General features: G+C 44.6%; 3 protein-coding genes across 8 annotated transcripts; 1 reads left to right on the forward strand and 2 right to left on the reverse strand.

The window, feature by feature from the left end:
* The first annotated feature begins 2,143 nt into the window (after window positions 1-2,143).
* Window positions 2,144-3,217, forward strand: LOC136455165 (uncharacterized). Its single transcript, XM_066455306.1, has 2 exons — window positions 2,144-2,437; window positions 2,492-3,217. Exons 1-2 carry the CDS (start codon window positions 2,144-2,146, stop codon window positions 3,215-3,217), a joined length of 1,020 nt encoding a protein of 339 aa, XP_066311403.1.
* A 2,979-nt stretch (window positions 3,218-6,196) lies between these two features.
* LOC136480138 (pentatricopeptide repeat-containing protein At4g21065-like) lies at window positions 6,197-11,006 on the reverse strand. Of its 5 annotated transcripts, none has more exons than XM_066477790.1 (3): window positions 9,288-11,006; window positions 9,046-9,098; window positions 6,197-6,602 (listed from the first exon to the last, which is right to left on the reverse strand). In XM_066477790.1, the coding sequence occupies exons 1-3, from the start codon at window positions 11,001-11,003 to the stop codon at window positions 6,596-6,598; spliced, it is 1,776 nt and encodes a 591-aa protein (XP_066333887.1). In that variant the 5' UTR covers window positions 11,004-11,006; the 3' UTR covers window positions 6,197-6,595. The 5 variants fall into 5 exon arrangements, with proteins under 5 accessions (XP_066333887.1, XP_066333875.1, XP_066333878.1 ...); XM_066477778.1 differs by adding an exon at window positions 6,664-7,313 and having other exon boundaries at window positions 9,046-11,006; XM_066477781.1 differs by adding an exon at window positions 6,664-7,499 and having other exon boundaries at window positions 9,046-11,006.
* A 694-nt stretch (window positions 11,007-11,700) lies between these two features.
* On the reverse strand, window positions 11,701-14,176 carry LOC136480167 (uncharacterized). 2 transcript variants are annotated; one of them, XM_066477802.1, is made up of 11 exons: window positions 14,023-14,176; window positions 13,858-13,928; window positions 13,704-13,761; window positions 13,497-13,603; window positions 13,310-13,355; window positions 13,022-13,156; window positions 12,835-12,924; window positions 12,605-12,733; window positions 12,436-12,510; window positions 12,254-12,327; window positions 11,701-12,134 (listed from the first exon to the last, which is right to left on the reverse strand). In XM_066477802.1, the coding sequence occupies exons 1-11, from the start codon at window positions 14,104-14,106 to the stop codon at window positions 11,948-11,950; spliced, it is 1,056 nt and encodes a 351-aa protein (XP_066333899.1). In that variant the 5' UTR covers window positions 14,107-14,176; the 3' UTR covers window positions 11,701-11,947. The 2 variants fall into 2 exon arrangements, with proteins under 2 accessions (XP_066333899.1, XP_066333893.1); XM_066477796.1 differs by having other exon boundaries at window positions 11,999-12,134; window positions 12,254-12,318; window positions 12,428-12,510.
* Window positions 14,177-17,631: the final 3,455 nt, after the last annotated feature.

Raw genomic sequence — 17,631 nt, forward strand, 5'->3', positions numbered from 1 at the left:
CCGTGAAATTTTGGGGGACGGGGTCGCCCCGCATCTCACGCGAATATTTGCGTCGGGGACATCCTTACTCCACTCCGCCTCCCAACTAAACAACGCTGATCTTGGGTCCATCCCATCCCATCCCACATCATCCTTCCAACCAAACACACGGTTAGAGTCCGGCTGTTCGGACGACAGGCGCCGTCCGGCAGCGCGGGAAATTTCGGGAGCACCAGCGGCAGCGCGGGAAATTTCGGGAGCACCAGCGCGCGCTCGCCCAGGCTGGCCAATCGCGCAGGCCCACCTCATCCACGTTGCATGCGGTGATTATTTATGGATTAAAAAAGTTATAACACCTAAACTAAATATCCAAATTAAATTCCAATTGCACCATCGGATTTTTTAAATAAATTCTTCAAAATAAGATACCACATGGATATATTTAAATAAAATTTTATTAACGAATATTTATCCTACAAAGATAGAACACTTTTTTTATTGGGCAGCGACGATGTTAAAGTTTAAAAAACAATGTTCCATCTTTGTAAGAAGAATGTTCTCAGTTCAGAAGAACAATATTCTAGTTTTATGTTCGTAAAATTGGTAGTATAATATACATAAAATAAATAAATAAATAACATAAATAATATAAATGAAAATAATAAAATCTAGTGCGTGAAGAAAAATAAATAAAAACATGTAATAGAGGAAAATTAAAAGAACATCACATGGATACTTTTCATATATCCTAAAATACACTATAGAACATTACATGTATATTGAGTGAACATTACTAAATACACCATAGAACACCACTTAAAAAATTATAGAACATCGCATATATATTACGTGAACATCACTAAGTACATCATTGAACACCACATGTATACTAAGTGAAATATCACTAAATACACCATAGAACATCACTAAATACATTATAGAACATTGCATATATATTACGTGAGCTTCACTAAATACATCATAGAACATTACATGTATACCAAGTGAATATCACTAAACGCACCATTGAACATCACTAAATGCACCACAAAACATTACTAAAAATACATTATAGAACATTGTATATATATTACGTGAACATCATAAAACATCACGCGTATATTACGCGAACATCGCAAAAAACACCACAAAACATCACATGTGTACCATGAGAACATAAAAAAACATCACAGAACATCACATGTATAACACGTGACACATAAAAAACATAGAACATTACGTGTATACTACATAAACATAAAAAACAACGTAGAACATCATAAAAAATAATAAGAAAAGAAAAGAAAAATAAATAAATGAAAGGTAAAAGTATATAAAAAATTAAAAATGAAAATAATAATAAAGACATAAAAGATAAAAAAATAAAAAAACGAATGATGCACGACAAGAAAAAAAGAAAAATAAAAAATAAAGAAAGATTTAAAAATAAAAACATGAATTAAAGAAAACATAATTAGAAAAGAAACAAAGAAAAAAAATAAAAAGAAATCAAAAGAAAAAAAGAAAAGAAAATAGAAAAATGGATCGCCACACCTACAGCACGCGAACATCAAAAAAAATAATAAGAAAAAGGAAAAAAGAAAAGAAAAAGAAAAAGAAAAATGAAATATAAGAAATAAAAAAAGAAACTAACGTAACAGCCAAGAGTTAAGAAAAAAAATAAAAAAAGACGCCATCTACATAGAATAGAAGAAAAAAAAGAAAAGAAAAGAAAAAAAGAATAAAGACAAAAAGGAAAAGAAAGAATAATAATAATAATTCACAAAAACAAAAATAAAAAAAAAATCTAAGCACGAAAAAGAAGGATAAGAAAAAAGAAAGAAAAATAAAAAATAAAGAAAGATAAAAAAATAAAAAACATGAAACAAAGAAAAAACATAATTAGAAAGAAAATAAGAAATAAACAAAAATATAAAAAGAGAAAACTGAAAGAAAAACCAAGGAAAAGAAAAAAGGAAAAAAGAAATATAATAAGAAAGGAAACGCACGTAACTGCCTACGTGCTCGCAGGAGAATCACGTCCAGCCATCGTACGTATAAGCAACGGACGCGTGGTCTTTCCTTCCGACCGGGCCGCGCTTCCTAACGGGCCATCGCGTCGGCGCGATGCTGTAGAAGAAGCGCGGCATCGTGCACGGGAATCATGGGCGCGCGTCTCCCGTCCGAACGTTCGGACGGGAAGATTTTTGGGCGCGTCCCTTCTGCTGCTTTCTCTCTGACTCTCACCTACCGCCCGCGCCGCCGCCCCTCAGCCGTGGCGATGCTGTGCCTCCAAAATTGCCTCCTCCCTCAGCTGCACGCTGCATCCCCGCTACCCTCCCCCATCAGCCCCCACGTGTACCGCCTCCTCTCCACTTCCACCTCTGCCTCCGCCTTTCCCGTGCCCTTCTCCTTCGAGGACTACCTCATCGCGTCCTGCGGCCTCGCCCTAGCCCAAGCAAGCTAGGTGTCCAAGAAGACGTTTCGCGAGTTATCGAGGGCATCGGGCAAGGAAGAGATCTCACGCACCTGCTCCATCTCTGCCTCCAATTCCGATGCCATCATCGCTCTGCTCTCCGACGCCGGCCTCTCCTGCGCCGACGTCACCGCTGTCGTCTCGGCGGACCCACTGCTCCTCCGTGCTAAGGTGGACAACATCGCCCCCCACCTTCTTGCTCTCCGCAACCGCGTCGGTCTTTCCGCTCCCCAAATAGCTCGCTTCCTCCTGGTCGCCTCACGCCCTCTCCGCAAAGGCGACGTCGTTGCCAGGCTCGAGTTCTTCATCTCCTTCTACGGTTCGTTTGAGCAGGTCCTGGTGGCCGCAAGCAGGAACCAAAGCCTCCTCAAGGCGAGCCTTGAGAGGTTAATCGAGCCTAATATTGCTTTGTTGCGTCAGTGGGGTGTTCCAGATATTGCTCAGCTATGTTCCAACAGCCCGTGGGTGCTTACCTTCAATCCAGAACGCGTGAAGGAGTTTTTGCTGCGGGCAAAAGAAATTGGGGTACCTCCTACTTCGCGGATGTTTAAGCACACAGTGTCTGTCGTTTCTGGTATGTTCAAAGAGAAGCAAGCTTCCAAGCTTGAGTTCATTAAGAGGACTCTGGGCTGTTCTGAGTCTGAGGCTTCCATTGCAGTGTGCAAGATGCCAGGTATATTAGGAATCTCTGACGAGATTCTTCTGCACAAGATTGAGTTCCTAGTCAATGAGGCTGCCATGGCTGAATTTTTTGTTTTTTAGCTCTTTTTTTGAAATTTTTTCACAAATATGCCCTTAGAGGAAAGATTTTGGAATCTGGACCCTTAGCTAACACGTCTCGGTGTCAGCGTCCCTAGTGCCAAGCTCGGCGCCGTAGATCTTGGTGTCGAGCTCGACGCCAAGTCTTTCTTACGTATGGGCTCCAATCGTTTCTCTCTTCCTCTCCCTCTCTCTTGCATCTCCCTCCCCGAGCAGAGCACCGCCACCGCCGCCCGCGCCCTCTCCCATCACCGGCCGCCCGAGGCCGCGCAGAAATAATCCCATCAAATAAGGGAACCAATTGTTCTTAAAACTAAGCCTCAAACTTGTTTATTACCATTTTTTAGTTTTGTGATTTTAAACATGTGCTTGATAGATAGCTGATCCTGTCTATAAGGTGGTTCTTCGTATTTGTCACACTGTGCATTGAGTTCACATCATTTATAAGTGTTTGCTACTGAGCAGGATTACAATACCCGGCAGCCACCTTCATTGCCAGGTTTAAATAGCAGCACATTCAGTGGTTCTCCTGAACAGCCATGTCCTAAGGTTAAATTCAGATTCATGAACAATTTGACTCAGTAGTCCAGACAGGTCCCACAACTGGTCTGAGACTCTGAGTTATCCTTTATGTTCAATTCATCTCCTAAAATCCGTGAGTAAGCATTATAATCATCTGTTACTGAAATCAAACCAAGAATTGCAGAAGCTCCCAGGAAACAAATTCTAGGACGATGAGAACCATATCTATGTATTTGAGGTTGAGCTGCTACACAGAGGGGATTTTTTTTAAAACATGGATACAACTTGGAGAATACTGAGGGGATCTTCGTTCGTTGATGCCAAGCTCCTCGAGAACAAGGCAATTCCAGCTGTTTTTTCATACGGTCGTTCCAATGGTGATTGCTCGTCGGTCTGTTGCACTTGCAGGGCAATGGAAATTTTGTTTTTGCGCCAGCCTCAAGTGAACGATAGTTTTTGATGCTCATATATAGTTACCACTTACCACTAGTTGGATATAGGTATTCAGTAGTTTCAGTAGAAACCCCATATTGAGTCCGCGATACCCAGCTGCTGGAGTGTTAATTGTATTACTCTAGAAGCAATTAGGCTTATATACTTGTATCCTAGTATATTTGTAAATGTCCTAAATGTGTCTTTTTGTGTTCTTGTTCCAAGCCTACGGATTGCTCTGTTCAGTCACCACTTCATCAAACTGCAATGCACAAAATCAGTTTCAGCTTGCTTATTGCTATGTTGAAGCCTTTGCACCAAGCTGCACCTGCTTGCTGGAAACAAGCACCGACGCTGTATGCAATCATTCATTCATTCTACATTGAAATTATGAAAAATTGAATCACATGGTATACAATAATAATAATAAAAAAAGCACCAGAGCTTCTGCAAATTCAGAGAACAAGCACAGTTGGTTTTACAGACAATAAACATGTTGGCGTCAGAAGCAATGTGACTCCTCTTTCAGATTATTTTCTTTAAATAAATGCGCCGTTTTGTGTGGGCGTCAATACAATACGTTCCGTTTTTTGAGCGATGGCAGAGCAAGCGGTGAGTACCATGGCGTCCGCGGTGATCGGCGGGATCACCGACAGGACACTCACCACGGTGATGCGGAAGCTGCGGCCCGGGTCCCGCCCGGCGGCCGCGCACGAGAAGCTGCAGCGGCTGGAGACGCTGGTGCTCAAGCTCCGCTGCGCGGTCGAGGTGTCGGAGAAGCACGCCATCGGGAGCGCCTCGCTGCTGGAGTGGCGCGACAGGCTGAGGGAGGCCGCCGCGGAGGGCGGAGCGGTCGTCCTCGACTTCCAGCGCCGAGCCCGAGCCATGGAGGACGGCGAGGAGGCGTCAACGAGCACGGCAGGCCAGCAGCAGCCCCCCACCGGCGCCTTGTATTTCACGAGGAGCGCTCTGTCTGGCATGGCGCAGCGGATGCGCGAGGCCACGAGGAGGCTCTTCTCGACCGATGAGGACATGAAGAAGCTGGATGGCACGTTGGAGAAGATGGAGCGGCTCTCTCCGGACATCACACAGTTCCTGATGGCGATGTAGCTCGAGGTCTCGCCGGAGCTAGGCCAGCGACTCCGACTCGCCAAGAGGAGCGCACCCGCATCGAAAACAACAAAAAAGGGAGTCGAAGGGGGACTGTCAGCCCGATGTCTTGCCCTCGACGAAACTCCGGCGATCCAACGTCAGTATAAAGAGGTCGCTGCGATCTTGGCGATCCCAGTGTTCGTTTGAGAGCAGTCACAGGGTGACCCTGTGGGATTCAGACCAGAGACCAAAGAAGGCGGTGACCTCGTTGGAGACCACGCAGCTGGCATCTGAGGCTGAGGCACCGGAGGATCCAGAAACGGAAGCGAGGATGCTCGCAACGATGCTTGAACCAAGGTTTTCTCTACCGGTATTTTAAAAATCTCGGTGGTCACCGATAAACTGAAATATCAGATATATCGGAAATTTATCGGCGATAGAAATACAATTTCAAAAAAAATAGACAAAAAATAACTCATTTGGTTCAGAAAAACACATAGATCATTTCTAAACCACTTAACATAAAAAACTAAATAAAACATATTATCAATTGCTTATTCAATGAGAAGGGCAGCAACACGGCTGGAGCATGCAGAGTGTGTTGTGGCGGTGGCAACTTGAACTTAGAAGAGAAGAAGATAGAAAATGAAACATGGATTAAGGTTAGAGTATTGGGTGGGCTTTGGCGTCTATTTGAATGACAAAATTTTAAAAATATGAAAATTTCGGACAATAGAGGAAAAATTTATTGGGTGCTCTGGGAGAAGACGGTGAGCTTTACAGTTTCGCGCGCGCGGTGGAACGGTTGGCGCAGGACGAGATGTTTTTCGCCGTTTTGGTGGACCTGTGCCCCAGGAAACACTGGTCCTCCCGATGTTTCCAAACTTGCTGCTCTCCAGGGGGGAGTTGTTGCTGACCTCGTTTCGATTTGTTTATTTCCTCATGTAGTAACAAAGTTTACAGCAAACCTATTGCGGATGCGAAGTGACTCTACAACAATGAACGGCAGCTTTTTTTTAATCCTATACATATCATAAGACTGTATCCTTCTGCCGGACTACCCAAGGGTGACACCAACTATGCGAACCTCTGAGCTTATCATCGCTGACACCCTGATAAAAATCGTTAGCACCAGACATGACCTTCTTCAGTCTTCTCTTCCGTAAACACAATGGTCCGCTTGTGAGCTTGATCTCCACCTTGTCCCACAGCTGGAGCTTGTGGAAAGCATTTTCTCACATCAGCCACATCCTCCCATGTCGCCATCCATGGCTCCACTGAATCAGCACCTGCATTACCGTGGAAGTATTCTTGGAACAAGCTTCCGATCCAGGATTAAACCCTGGCACCATCACCATAAATGGATCAGTGCAAATTGATGATAAATATGTACTGACACGCACATCTTACAAATACGTCCTCAGAGGTAGTGAGGCAAAAAGGCAATGGAAGCCAAATCTTGGATGAGATGAGCTTTGCAGCTTTCTTCATACCATCATCTAGAGCTTAGCTGGGGACTTGGTAGATTTTTTGAAACAATGGCAGGAGCTCTGCCTTTCAATTAAGACGAATAAAGTTTATGTACAAGCAAAGGTAGCCAAGCGTGGCGCCAAACACCAAGAAAGACTAATCCACCCACGCAACGCGGTAGAGTACACACTACCATGAGTCATCGTTGCCGAGTATGGTTGCAAAGCAGCCAGCAGCTCTGACTTCCCATGGCAGACCATGGACGACCCATCCTAAGATGTCAGCTGGGGACTTGGTAGATTTCAACAGGTTTGATTTCATTCCGTCTGCCCAAGTAACTTTGATCCTTTCCCATATTAAGCCAAACCAAGGTGCAGTAAACTCCAGGCAGGAACTTGTTGCCACCAAAGTCTATCTTCCAATGAAGTGAGCTCATATGTACCATTAAGCTCAATCCACAACGCCGTGCCTCCCCCAGTTTTCAAAATATTTATGACATAAGTGTAATTCTCCTACCATTTCATTTCTAACCAGTGACCGCCTTCACCAAGTCCTTTTTTCCCTAGCACATGTTGGCAACATCCTGCAGTGTGGATGCATCACGAAAAATCTATTTCATTGGAAATTTCCTTCAAGTGATATAGTTGACACCAGTATAAGTGCCCCTTTCACAAATTCTGTTCCCTAATACTCAACGCTTGAAATGGGACTCTGTTGCTTGGCATTGGGGAAAGGCGATGCAACAATAGCTCAGGAATATTTGATTTACCTATGTATGACAAAACGTTAAATGTCCCGACTACAACAGACCAGATGATCTGAACTCTAGGCATACCAACAGTAAGTCTATAAGACAATACAAATCTACTTTTGACATCCTTTTGCACTGGCCAACAGGCAACAGACAATACAAACAATGAAACAAATGATATTCTCATGCTGTGCCAGCTGAGATATTCCACTTGTTTCTCCTGGAAATTCTCATTATGTTTCTATTTCAACTCAATTGCTTTATAAATTTTAAATGCAATATAACCTCTTGTAGTCATAATTAGAGGTCCAACATAAACAACTCAGGCTGTTAATAACTTTGAATGATTACTTTCAGCTATTAGTGGTAAATGCTGCTTCTACTTCTACTTCAGGATTGAATACCTAATAACAAGCTTGTTCTCTATGGAGATGAAGAAGTTAATCAAGCAACCAGCAGTTGACAAGCCGGGAGATGATGCTGCTCATCAAGATCCTACAGTATGATAGTGGTTGGCTGGTTGCACAGAAGAATCCCATAAATCTGCTATGAGCAGGAGGCAGCAGTTAAGCAGCACATCTAATACCTTCTGCTTCAGTAGTCTTGTGCTGTCAGATGTGGTGAGGTGCATCCACAATGTTACAAGGTACTATTCTCAGTAGCAGACCCAGGAAGACAGAGGAGCCCGGGCGATGCAACTGTGATCCCCTGGTATGCCGCTCCCAGCCCCAGATAAGCATCCTCAGCAAATGGGCCATGTACGGGGCCCTAAGAGATTAACAGGAGAGGAGCCCGGGCAAGGGCCCAGGGTCGCTGGGCCCTGGGTCTGCCCCTGACTATTCTCAATCTACAAAGATGTGGAGAAGTTGCACAGTATACTGAGAGGTCAGATGATCTATCATCTGATAAAGATTGGTTGAGCAGGAGGTTTTGGCAGAGAGCCATAAGAGATCAAAGCAGAAGGCCCAGGGCACACTGGATGTCAAATGTGTTCTGTAAAGTTGAGTCTCAAAAAGAAAGCTCCTATACAGTGGAAGAAATTTTCTCTCTTCGATGCATACTGGACGTCAACAAAGGAGAGTGCAGCGCACAGGTACAAATGTGACCTCAAATCATGAGGTTGGTGAGATGGACTTACTAGTTGCCTCGGCCTATGCCTCCCCCTCTGCCTACCCCAGTGAAGAGCTAATGGAAAGCAAGAGGCATGGAAAGGACCAGGGAATTGGCAGAAGCCAGTAAAACCATGAGACAAGAAAGATAAGAAATTTGGAGAAACATCTATTTATCAGCAAGGAAGAGCGAAGAAATGGAGAATGAGATGTTGAGGAAAGGTTTAGAGCAGTGAAGACAAAGATCATAGAGCAAATTGAGAAACGTATAGTTGCACATACAATATGCTCCTACAAGTGATCTTCATTAATGTGTATCAGTAAGACTCAGTTATGCAAAATGAAATTTCTAAAAAATAAAAGGTATGCACTTCAACACAGCTTCCAATATCCTTGAACAAGCATCAAAACTATTGGCTATTGAAAGCTTTCATATTTCAAATGAATGGACGAACCTTGAAAGATCTGCAGAAGCTCCCTTGAAATAAATTATCATTACCATCATCTTCTGTGATGCCCTAGTTAATGGACAGTCAGAAACAGGATAACCTGGTGAAAAACAATTGCATTACCAGAAATCGTTGCACGAGCAGCAGCCATTCTTGAAGCGATGGAATCGGCTGCGATCACGCACTATGATCTCCCGCTTATAAACCAGTGAAATGCACTTTATTGCTGCATGACAATCCGAGCATACCCGGAGATTCTTAACCACACGGAGCTGTGTACCAGGAGGAGTCCTCAGTAGCATAAATGCAATCGCCAGCTTCTCGCTGTGCCACTGAAGTGCACCCTCCTTATCCTCCTCATCAAGGTCAAGGAGAACCTCTGATGTAGCTGAGATGTGCCCAACACGCCTTAGCTCTCTTGCCATCTCCTCGACCATCAGGTATATCTCTTTCCACTGTGGGTGCGACTCATCTCCAGCTATGAATTCATGAACCTCCCCATCAAGCTCAACAAGGCTGCAACCTGGCACCTTTTTTATTCCTCTCTTGCTCATCTCTCTCCTAATCTCTGATTTCTCCTCCCACCTCTGTGTCAGCGCGTAGACATTGGAGAGCATAACATAGTTGGCCTCATGAGCCGGGTACTCGTTTAGAAGATTCCTGGTGATGCTTTCACCAAGCTCAAGCCTGCCATGGGCACGGCATGCAGCAACAAGTGTCCGCCATATTATTGGGTTTGGTTTCATGGGCATCATATGAACAAATTCCATTGCTCGCTCGACCATGCCAGCACGACCAAACATGTCAACCATGCAGCCATAATGCTCGATCTTAGGATCAATGCCATATTCCATCTTCATTGAATCAAAGTAGCCATAACCTTCATCAACCATTCCAGCATGGCTACACGCAGTGAGCACCCCGATGAACGCAACATCATCAGGCCGCACGCCAGCAGTCTTCATCTCCTCGAACACCGCCACAGCCTCCTTCCCACGACCCTCCATTGCAAGTGCATCAATCACTGAGGTCCAAGACACAACAGTCCGCTCCTCCATCCCTTGGAACACTGCCACAGCCCCATCTACGTCACCGCACTTGGCGAGCGTGTCTATCAGCGCATTGCACAGCGTCACAGATTTCCCAATCCCCTCCCTCTCCATGAAGCGCCCAACCCACCGAGCAAGCTCGAGTGCTCCCAAATCTGCTGCTGCTGCTAGAACACCAATCACTGTGACCTCATCTGGCCACACCCCGCTGGCCTGCATCTCCCTGAACAGCCCAACTGCGTCACTCGACAGCCCCCCACGCACATACCCGCCGATCATCGCGCTCCAAGTAACCGCACTCGATTTGGCCATTCTGTCGAACACATTCCGCGCGTCCCCGAGGAACTCACCGCCGAAGCAGGAGTACATGTGTATGAGAGTATTGGAAACATACTGGTCGGTGGCGAACCCGAACTTGAGAGCCGCGGCGTGGGACTGGAGCCCAACGCCCGGGGAGCCCGGGAGCGCGGCGCACGCCTTGAGGAGGAACGGGAAGGTGAATTTGTTCGGCAACACGGAGCTGCGGAGCATGAGCGGAAAGAAGGCGGCGGCGCGGAGGCGGGCGGAAGCGAGCGGGGAGGCAGCGTGCGCGCGGATGAGAGTGTTGACGAGGAACGCGTCGATGGGGACGGAGGGCCCGAGGAGCGCGGCGACGAGGGGCTCGAGCAGCGCAGGCGCCGCGGAGGCGGAGGCCGCAAAGAGCCTGGTGAGGACGAGCGGGTTGGCGTGGAGGCCTGACTTGAGGACGAAGGCGAGGGACTGCAGCACGGCGGCCGGCGCGGAGGAGCGCTCTAGAAGGCGGAGGCAGTGCTGCTCCGCGGCCCGCGCCGCAGACGGCGGGTAGCGCCAGGCCGGTGCGGTGGAGAAGCGTCGGCGCGGATGCGACAGAACGTGCGATGGAAGCGGCGGCGGCATTTGGCCGAGCGCACGTCCTCCAGGCGCGGGGCAGGGGCAGTGTGGTTTTGAACCTTTTTTTTAATTATACAGTACGTTGACGCCCACAACCAACACGAAAACTCACCTTTACGACCACACCTCCGCAAATCCTACCCATACGAGCACATCCGAAAGTTGGTTTAAAACTTTTGATCATTCGCCCCGCCCCTGCGCCATTTCATAAGCTGCATTGCTGATGGATGTGATTGCTACAATGCGCATTGGCAACTGGCAAGTGGAAGCAACCCCCTATCGAAAGCGACTCCGATGTCTGAAAAGTTTGATGAAAGATTTTTTTGACAGATATAAAGTTTGAAAAAAGATCATGGACAGCCATGCAGCTGCAGAAAATCAGTGTTGCTACAGTTTTTGTGACATGCATGGCCAGCAGCGGCAGCCGCTGCTGCTGTGAAAACCAAATCAGGATTGCAGATTCAGTTCTGCTACAGTCATGGATTGCAGAAAATCAGCCGCTGCTACAGTCGTGGATTGCAGAAAACCAAATCAGGATTGCAGAAAATCAGCCGCTGCTAGAGTTTCATGGATGCTTCTTGCTTGTCAAGGTCGCGTCATCAGAATCAAATCAGGATTGCAGATTCAGTTCTGCATTGCATCTACCAAAGGACCCAAAGCTAGTAGTAACAAGTTTAGCCCTCTTCTGTGATAATCAAGGCCAGACACAATTTGAGTTCTTGTATAACAAATCAGTAAAAGAAGAGTTCGACAACTGGGACAACAAATTTGGCCTATATCTGTCAACATCACTATGATCAAACACTAGGGTACATGTGAATTGATTCTCTTGATTTGAAAATCTCGGAAGTATGCCTCCAAATGGATTTGCCAGCGATGAACAAGTTCTGTATAGGTTACAGTGATGATAAACTAAGCTGCAGAAACTAGTCAGCATAGGATGTCAGGATCTACGAGTAGATTTTCCATATCCCCAGTTCATAACCTACTTTGATCAGCAGGAGCTCGAATACCATGTGCATGATGCTTGTCATGCGGACTTTGGATCCAGGTATCTCGGTCCAGTTAACAGATACTTCTATCATTGGGATCCTCAGGCGCTTGCACAGGTATACAAGCTCAACATCAAAACACCACCTGCCCATGCAAAGAAAGGCAAGTTGTAATAACCATCCATACTACGTTGCGTAGAAAGCAGATTTGGTAAAAAGCATCACTGGACTTCAAAGAAGATAGAAGAGAGCAGAAAAGAATACCTCTTCAATCTGATATTTGTGAAAAGCTTCCTTGCAGCTGCTCGTGTGAACATCTTAAACCCACACTGGAATTGGTAACAACAAATGAGACCGTGAACATTGTCATTAAAAAAACACATGTAGTGTCAGTGGCGCTTGTTTATTACAAGAACTTATATGGTTGAAACAGAATACCTGTGTATCTTTAATCCAGGACCAGCAGTCAACAAAACTACCAAATGGAAACCTTTCATAAGAAAGTTTCTATACCATTTCCTCTGCAATAAAGCAGGATAAGAATGAGCAAAATACAAGGTGAAAACTTAGTAGAAAACCAAAAGACTGAGGGTAGTGAGCAGTAAAGAGAATTACTGTTGCAAGAGCCTGCTTCTCTAGATGAGCTCGGGAACCAAAAACAGCAATTTCAACATCAGATAGATTATGAGATGAACTAGTAGATGTTCCTGGGCTAGACTTAGCTTTCTTAGCCAATGCATGAACCTAAGTGTGAAAAAGAGAAGTTCCAAAAAAAAACTAATTCAATACCAACCAAATTAACTTCCAAAACTTGATGTTTGATTTATCTTATGACGGAGACAGACCTGAGCTTCAAGCTTTTCCAAATCAGTCACTTTAGTTGCACCATCAGCATCAAGCATGAGTAATAGTTCACCACGTGAATGTAGCATTCCCTATTAGACCATGCTTCCACAAAAAAAAAGGAAAGCACCAATTAGTTTAAATTTGAAACCTAAGCCCTAAGGTATATCCAGGGACTTCAACACTCACTTTTCGGACTGCTTCACCTTTCCCATGATTTCTCCCAAGTAGAAGAACTCTAACATTATCAATCTTGTGTTGCTTTACAAAACCGAAAGCGACTTTAGAGGTCCGGTCAGTGCTACCATCATCAACAATCAAGACCTTGACAGAATTGGTTAAATTCCGAAATTAGCTAGGTTAATACAGGTTTCAATAAACAAAAGGCTCTGCACTAAAATGCTCATAGTTTGCCTGCGCCCTGCAAGCTGCAAAGGGGATTGCAAATTGCGAAATACAAGCTAGATTTCCACATACCTCGTAGGAAAAGGACTTGTCAGCAGTTGATCGCCGCTTCAAGTAGCTATTATAGAGAGGAAACAACAAAGCAATCAATATAGCAATTAACCACTAGCTGCTAAGGAAATTACCAGTATAGATTTCAAGGCACAGGTCAAAGTTCAAAGATAAATATAGCATTGAGCTGGAGTAGCAAATGCCTTACTTGAGTGTTTCTGTAAGAGCCTCGGGGAGTCGATGCTCCTCGTTGTAGGCAGGAACTATCAACGAAATATATTTCTCAGGAGGATCAAAAACCGACGGACAGGGAACCTATATAACAGTCAGTTCAGACAAGCAAATCAGCAAACACCTAGCGTGCACACCATGCCACAGCACGGGACGAACACTGCAAGAGCAATCAGTACACTACCTTCTTGAGCGAGTTGGGGTCCTCGAAGAAGGCGTCCGAGACGGCGGACCTCTCCAGCCTGCGGCCGAGATCCAGAACATCGCAGCAGTCAACACGGCAAGCAGATCGCGGGGGAAACGAAGAGGATGAGACGGGAACACGGAAGCTGACTTACGAGTGCATGCATCCGATCTTGCGGATGTGCTCGAAGAAGACGGCCGCTGCGCCCAGCACCAGGATGGACACCTGCGCAAAACACGGAGAGATGGCGTGAGCGCCGCGGCGAGGAGGAAGCAGGGACGGAGGAGCAGGGTTTGGGGGGCAAAGGGGAGGGCGGTACGAGGGTGGCGAGGAGGAGGGTCAGCGAGAGGGAGGCCGGGAGAAGGCCGGCGACGGCGGAGAGAGGCCATGCGGCGGCCATCATCGCGGTCCCGACGGCCTGCCGGTGCCGAGTCCACCCGCTGCTATGCTCCTCGAGTGGGCTTTCTGGTGGGGACTGCGGGCCGGCCAGGTTGCACATTTGGCATTTGCACTTGCAGGGTTTTCTTTAGGCCATGTTTAGAACACGCTTTTTTATTAAAAAAAACACGTATTTTTTAATCCTGCACTTCTTTTTGAAAATTTTGTATTAGAGCATGAGTCTCTTTTAAACTCACTCTTTAAATTATCATGTGGAGAATCATTTAAATAAAAATTATTCTCTCAGTCTAAAGAGTTAGCTCGCTCTTCATTTTTAGCCAGTGAGAAATTTGGAATAGAGAATGGTTATATTTAGAGATGTAGTTAAAGAAGTTGTTGAAGGATATTTGTTCGTCAAAATTTTTATCACTATCAATTAGAAAGTATATAGAGAGGCTCTTGGATACGATCTTAGTTTTGCAAAATTCTTACATTCTAAACATAATCTTAGTGTTTTCTACACTGTGTATGTTGCAACAAATATGTCCCTTCACTTTTTAGTGCTTTGTATGCCATATTCTTTGCAGCAAATATGGCCTTGCTGTTAGGTAGCATCACAACAACAAAAACTTCAAAGTTAAAAAATTTATATGTGATTGTAGTATTCTAATCGATGATAATTTTCTTGTCGTCGCTAAACATGCATGTTTGCAAGCTTGCAGCTCACCAAAGATAGTATGAGGAAATGCAGCACCAAACTTTTGGCAAGTAAATATTGAAAAACACATAGAGCTGACACGGTGCTTTCTTTTGGCTCTCTTGAGGTGCAATCAAAATCAGAAAAAAGTTGTGACGTGCTAAAGATTCAGTGTTGCCATCTACGGTGATAACCAAATATACCTATCACCAAATATACCCTTAATGCTGTCGGTTTCTGGTTAGAAAAGGTACCAATTCAATAGTTCTTAGTATTCTTTGCATGTTATTATCAATTACTAAAAAGGAAGCGATTGAAATGTCTATGAGTTCTGATGGTTAAATAACAATATTTGTGAACTAATGATTTCATCAATGTAAAAAATAGTGTGCTATAGCGGCCAGAAGCAGCTGTCGTGACGATATTGCACATATTTGCGCTATCTCCACTATCACCGCTATAGCGTGCAATAGCGTTGCTAAACGGAATAGCGTAACGTAGCGTGTAGTGGCGCTATTCCCTAGTTCGTAGCTGTGGGCCAAAAACTAAAGCACGGTCGATTGCCGACACTGTCCAGCCAACTATTGGCCCCCATAGGCATACAAAACCATCACCGGGCAGCTAGAACCCTAGACGGCACCATTCCAACCACGAGTGTGGCCGCCGACGGCTGATTCAATTGGACGACGGTGGCTGCGACGGGCAACAGACTCACCTGATACCGGCAACAAGCATCTGCACCGGCAAGAAGGCGGCCAACAACAATGTCTGACCCAAGCGAAAGCAATCGAAGTCCAGATCAAAGTGTGCCAACAGTAGGTGGCCAAAAGTCGTCTTATCCTTATGTTTTTCTTATGCTTATGCTGCCTGTGCTCATGCTTGACAATGTGTATGAAATATCAACTGAAAAAAATCATTCAAATTACTCGTGTTTTGGCATATATTTTGCTGATTTCCTGTACACCGCCATTGCATATAGCGGCGCTATAGCGGCTATAGCATTTTGCCCAGCCTCCCGCTAAATTCTATAGCCCACGATTTTGAACGTTGGGTTTCATATATAAAATGAAAAGTATAAAGCTTAGTCCATGAACCAAGGTTAAATTACATGAGCCCGTGAAGAGGATATGGCATGAAGCTTGTGATGCAAGAGCTCAACAAGTGAAGAAATGGAAGTGATGGATGCTAAGAAGTGGAAAGGATGAAAAACAAGTCCAAGGTAAAAGGTATAATATACCAATATAGGCCTTTGTTTTTCATCGGCCCTAAGAGGTGATTAGAGAAATGAAACGACAGGGTTGTTAGAATTGATAATCATACTATAAAGAGGGCGAATCGGTTGCTAATGTGATTATATAGTGTCACTTGGTGAGATAACATTGCATATGCATTAGGATCGAGTGGCCTTGTGAGAACATTTGACAAAATGTTTGAAAATACTAACTCGGTGCTAAAGATGTTGGTCATCCCATGGGAAAACAATTGTAGTTAGCCATTTGTAAAGGTTTGACAAAAATTCACCGAACCACGGGTGATTCGATAAAAAGGAGTGGTGATCCTTGGACTGACCTCAACATGGTCGTAGGTGACTGACAACTCACCGAACCATATGGATATATCTTGTGTCTTTTCTTGTGTGTGGTACTTCATTCGACCATTACTCTTGCTTTACATTGTGCTCTTTCAATTCATAGTGTAGACATATTAGACTTGTCATCATATGAAGCAAACCTAGTTAGCCTTTACAATTATAGTGACATAGTGCAATTCATATCTTGATACTAGATTGTACATGTGTAGATCACCCTAGTCTTGCAAAGACATTAGCTAGTGGTAGCTTTATTAGGCCACATTTGTGTCTAACCTCTTTGCCTAGTTTATGTTTAAGAATTTTTAGAGTGTTTGGTTTAGAGAATCAATATATTCTAGATGAGGTGATGCATCTTGAGTTTATTCCTTAAATTTAGCTGAGTGCCTTCATTCCTCATAGAAGTACTAACTATAAGCATATGAAGAATGAGGTAGTGATGCATCAGCTCATTCCATTCGACAAACAAAACAAAATATTAAGGAGTGGGGTGATGATGGACTACCTCATTTCACAAACTAAACACCCTATTAATTAGACTATCCACCCTCTCTATCCATGTAAATCCTTTCACCCATGCACAATAGAGCTTTCCAATGGTAGCTCCAATGTTAAAAACAACTACTCAACAAAGAAATGTAGTAAATGTGGGGGGCAAGGTTTCATTGTCCACCCCCCTGACTAGGATCTGAATCGAAAGGTGGGATAGAAAACCATGGTTAGCCCTCCTCAATAAATATCGCCAGTAGATTTGCGTTAGCTCCTACCATGCACAAAAGGTGTTTCTGTGGACCCATCAACAAATATTGCTATTAATTACCAAAATTCAAATGGCCTTTCACCCACCCCGCCCATTGACCCTCGATCACCTCTATGTCCTTCGCGTAGATCCTGACTAAGTGTGAGAAAGTTGATTAAAAGTTACATTAGTACTTGTGTTCACAATGCTTTCTTCTATGGGGTCCACCTCTTGCCAATGCATGTTCTTTTGTGTGGTTGATTGGAAGATGAAAGTGTATGAGACATCAAATGACATCAAGGACAATTAAGGTATGAGGCATAGGGTGAGTCATGGCTTATCTATAACTCGCTGCAAGTGGCTGGAAGCCCCTCATGATGAAGGCATGTTAGGCACACGATGTGGTGACCGCCCAATCGGGTGGCAGAGATTTTATTTATGCCATAGCCTAATGAAATGCAAGATCTTGAACTATGGATTCAGAAGTAAGAGATCCTCGGTTTCTAATTAGAAAACTTACCTGTTC

This window comes from Miscanthus floridulus, chromosome 1, assembly GCF_019320115.1.
Source record: "Miscanthus floridulus cultivar M001 chromosome 1, ASM1932011v1, whole genome shotgun sequence".
Lineage (NCBI taxonomy): Eukaryota > Viridiplantae > Streptophyta > Magnoliopsida > Poales > Poaceae > Miscanthus > Miscanthus floridulus.

Coding starts and splice junctions, on each gene's coding strand:
- LOC136455165 (XM_066455306.1), top strand. CDS start 2,144: ATGGGCGCGCGTCTCCCGTCCGAACGTTCGGACGGGAAGATTTTTGGG. Junction 2,438..2,491: donor GCGGCCTCGCCCTAGCCCAA/GCAAGCTAGGTG, acceptor GCATCGGGCAAG/GAAGAGATCTCACGCACCTG.
- LOC136480167 (XM_066477802.1), bottom strand. CDS start 14,106: ATGATGGCCGCCGCATGGCCTCTCTCCGCCGTCGCCGGCCTTCTCCCG. Junction 13,762..13,857: donor AAGATCGGATGCATGCACTC/GTAAGTCAGCTT, acceptor TCTCGGCCGCAG/GCTGGAGAGGTCCGCCGTCT. Junction 12,135..12,253: donor ACAAATATCAGATTGAAGAG/GTATTCTTTTCT, acceptor TTGCATGGGCAG/GTGGTGTTTTGATGTTGAGC.
- LOC136480138 (XM_066477788.1), bottom strand. CDS start 11,003: ATGCCGCCGCCGCTTCCATCGCACGTTCTGTCGCATCCGCGCCGACGC.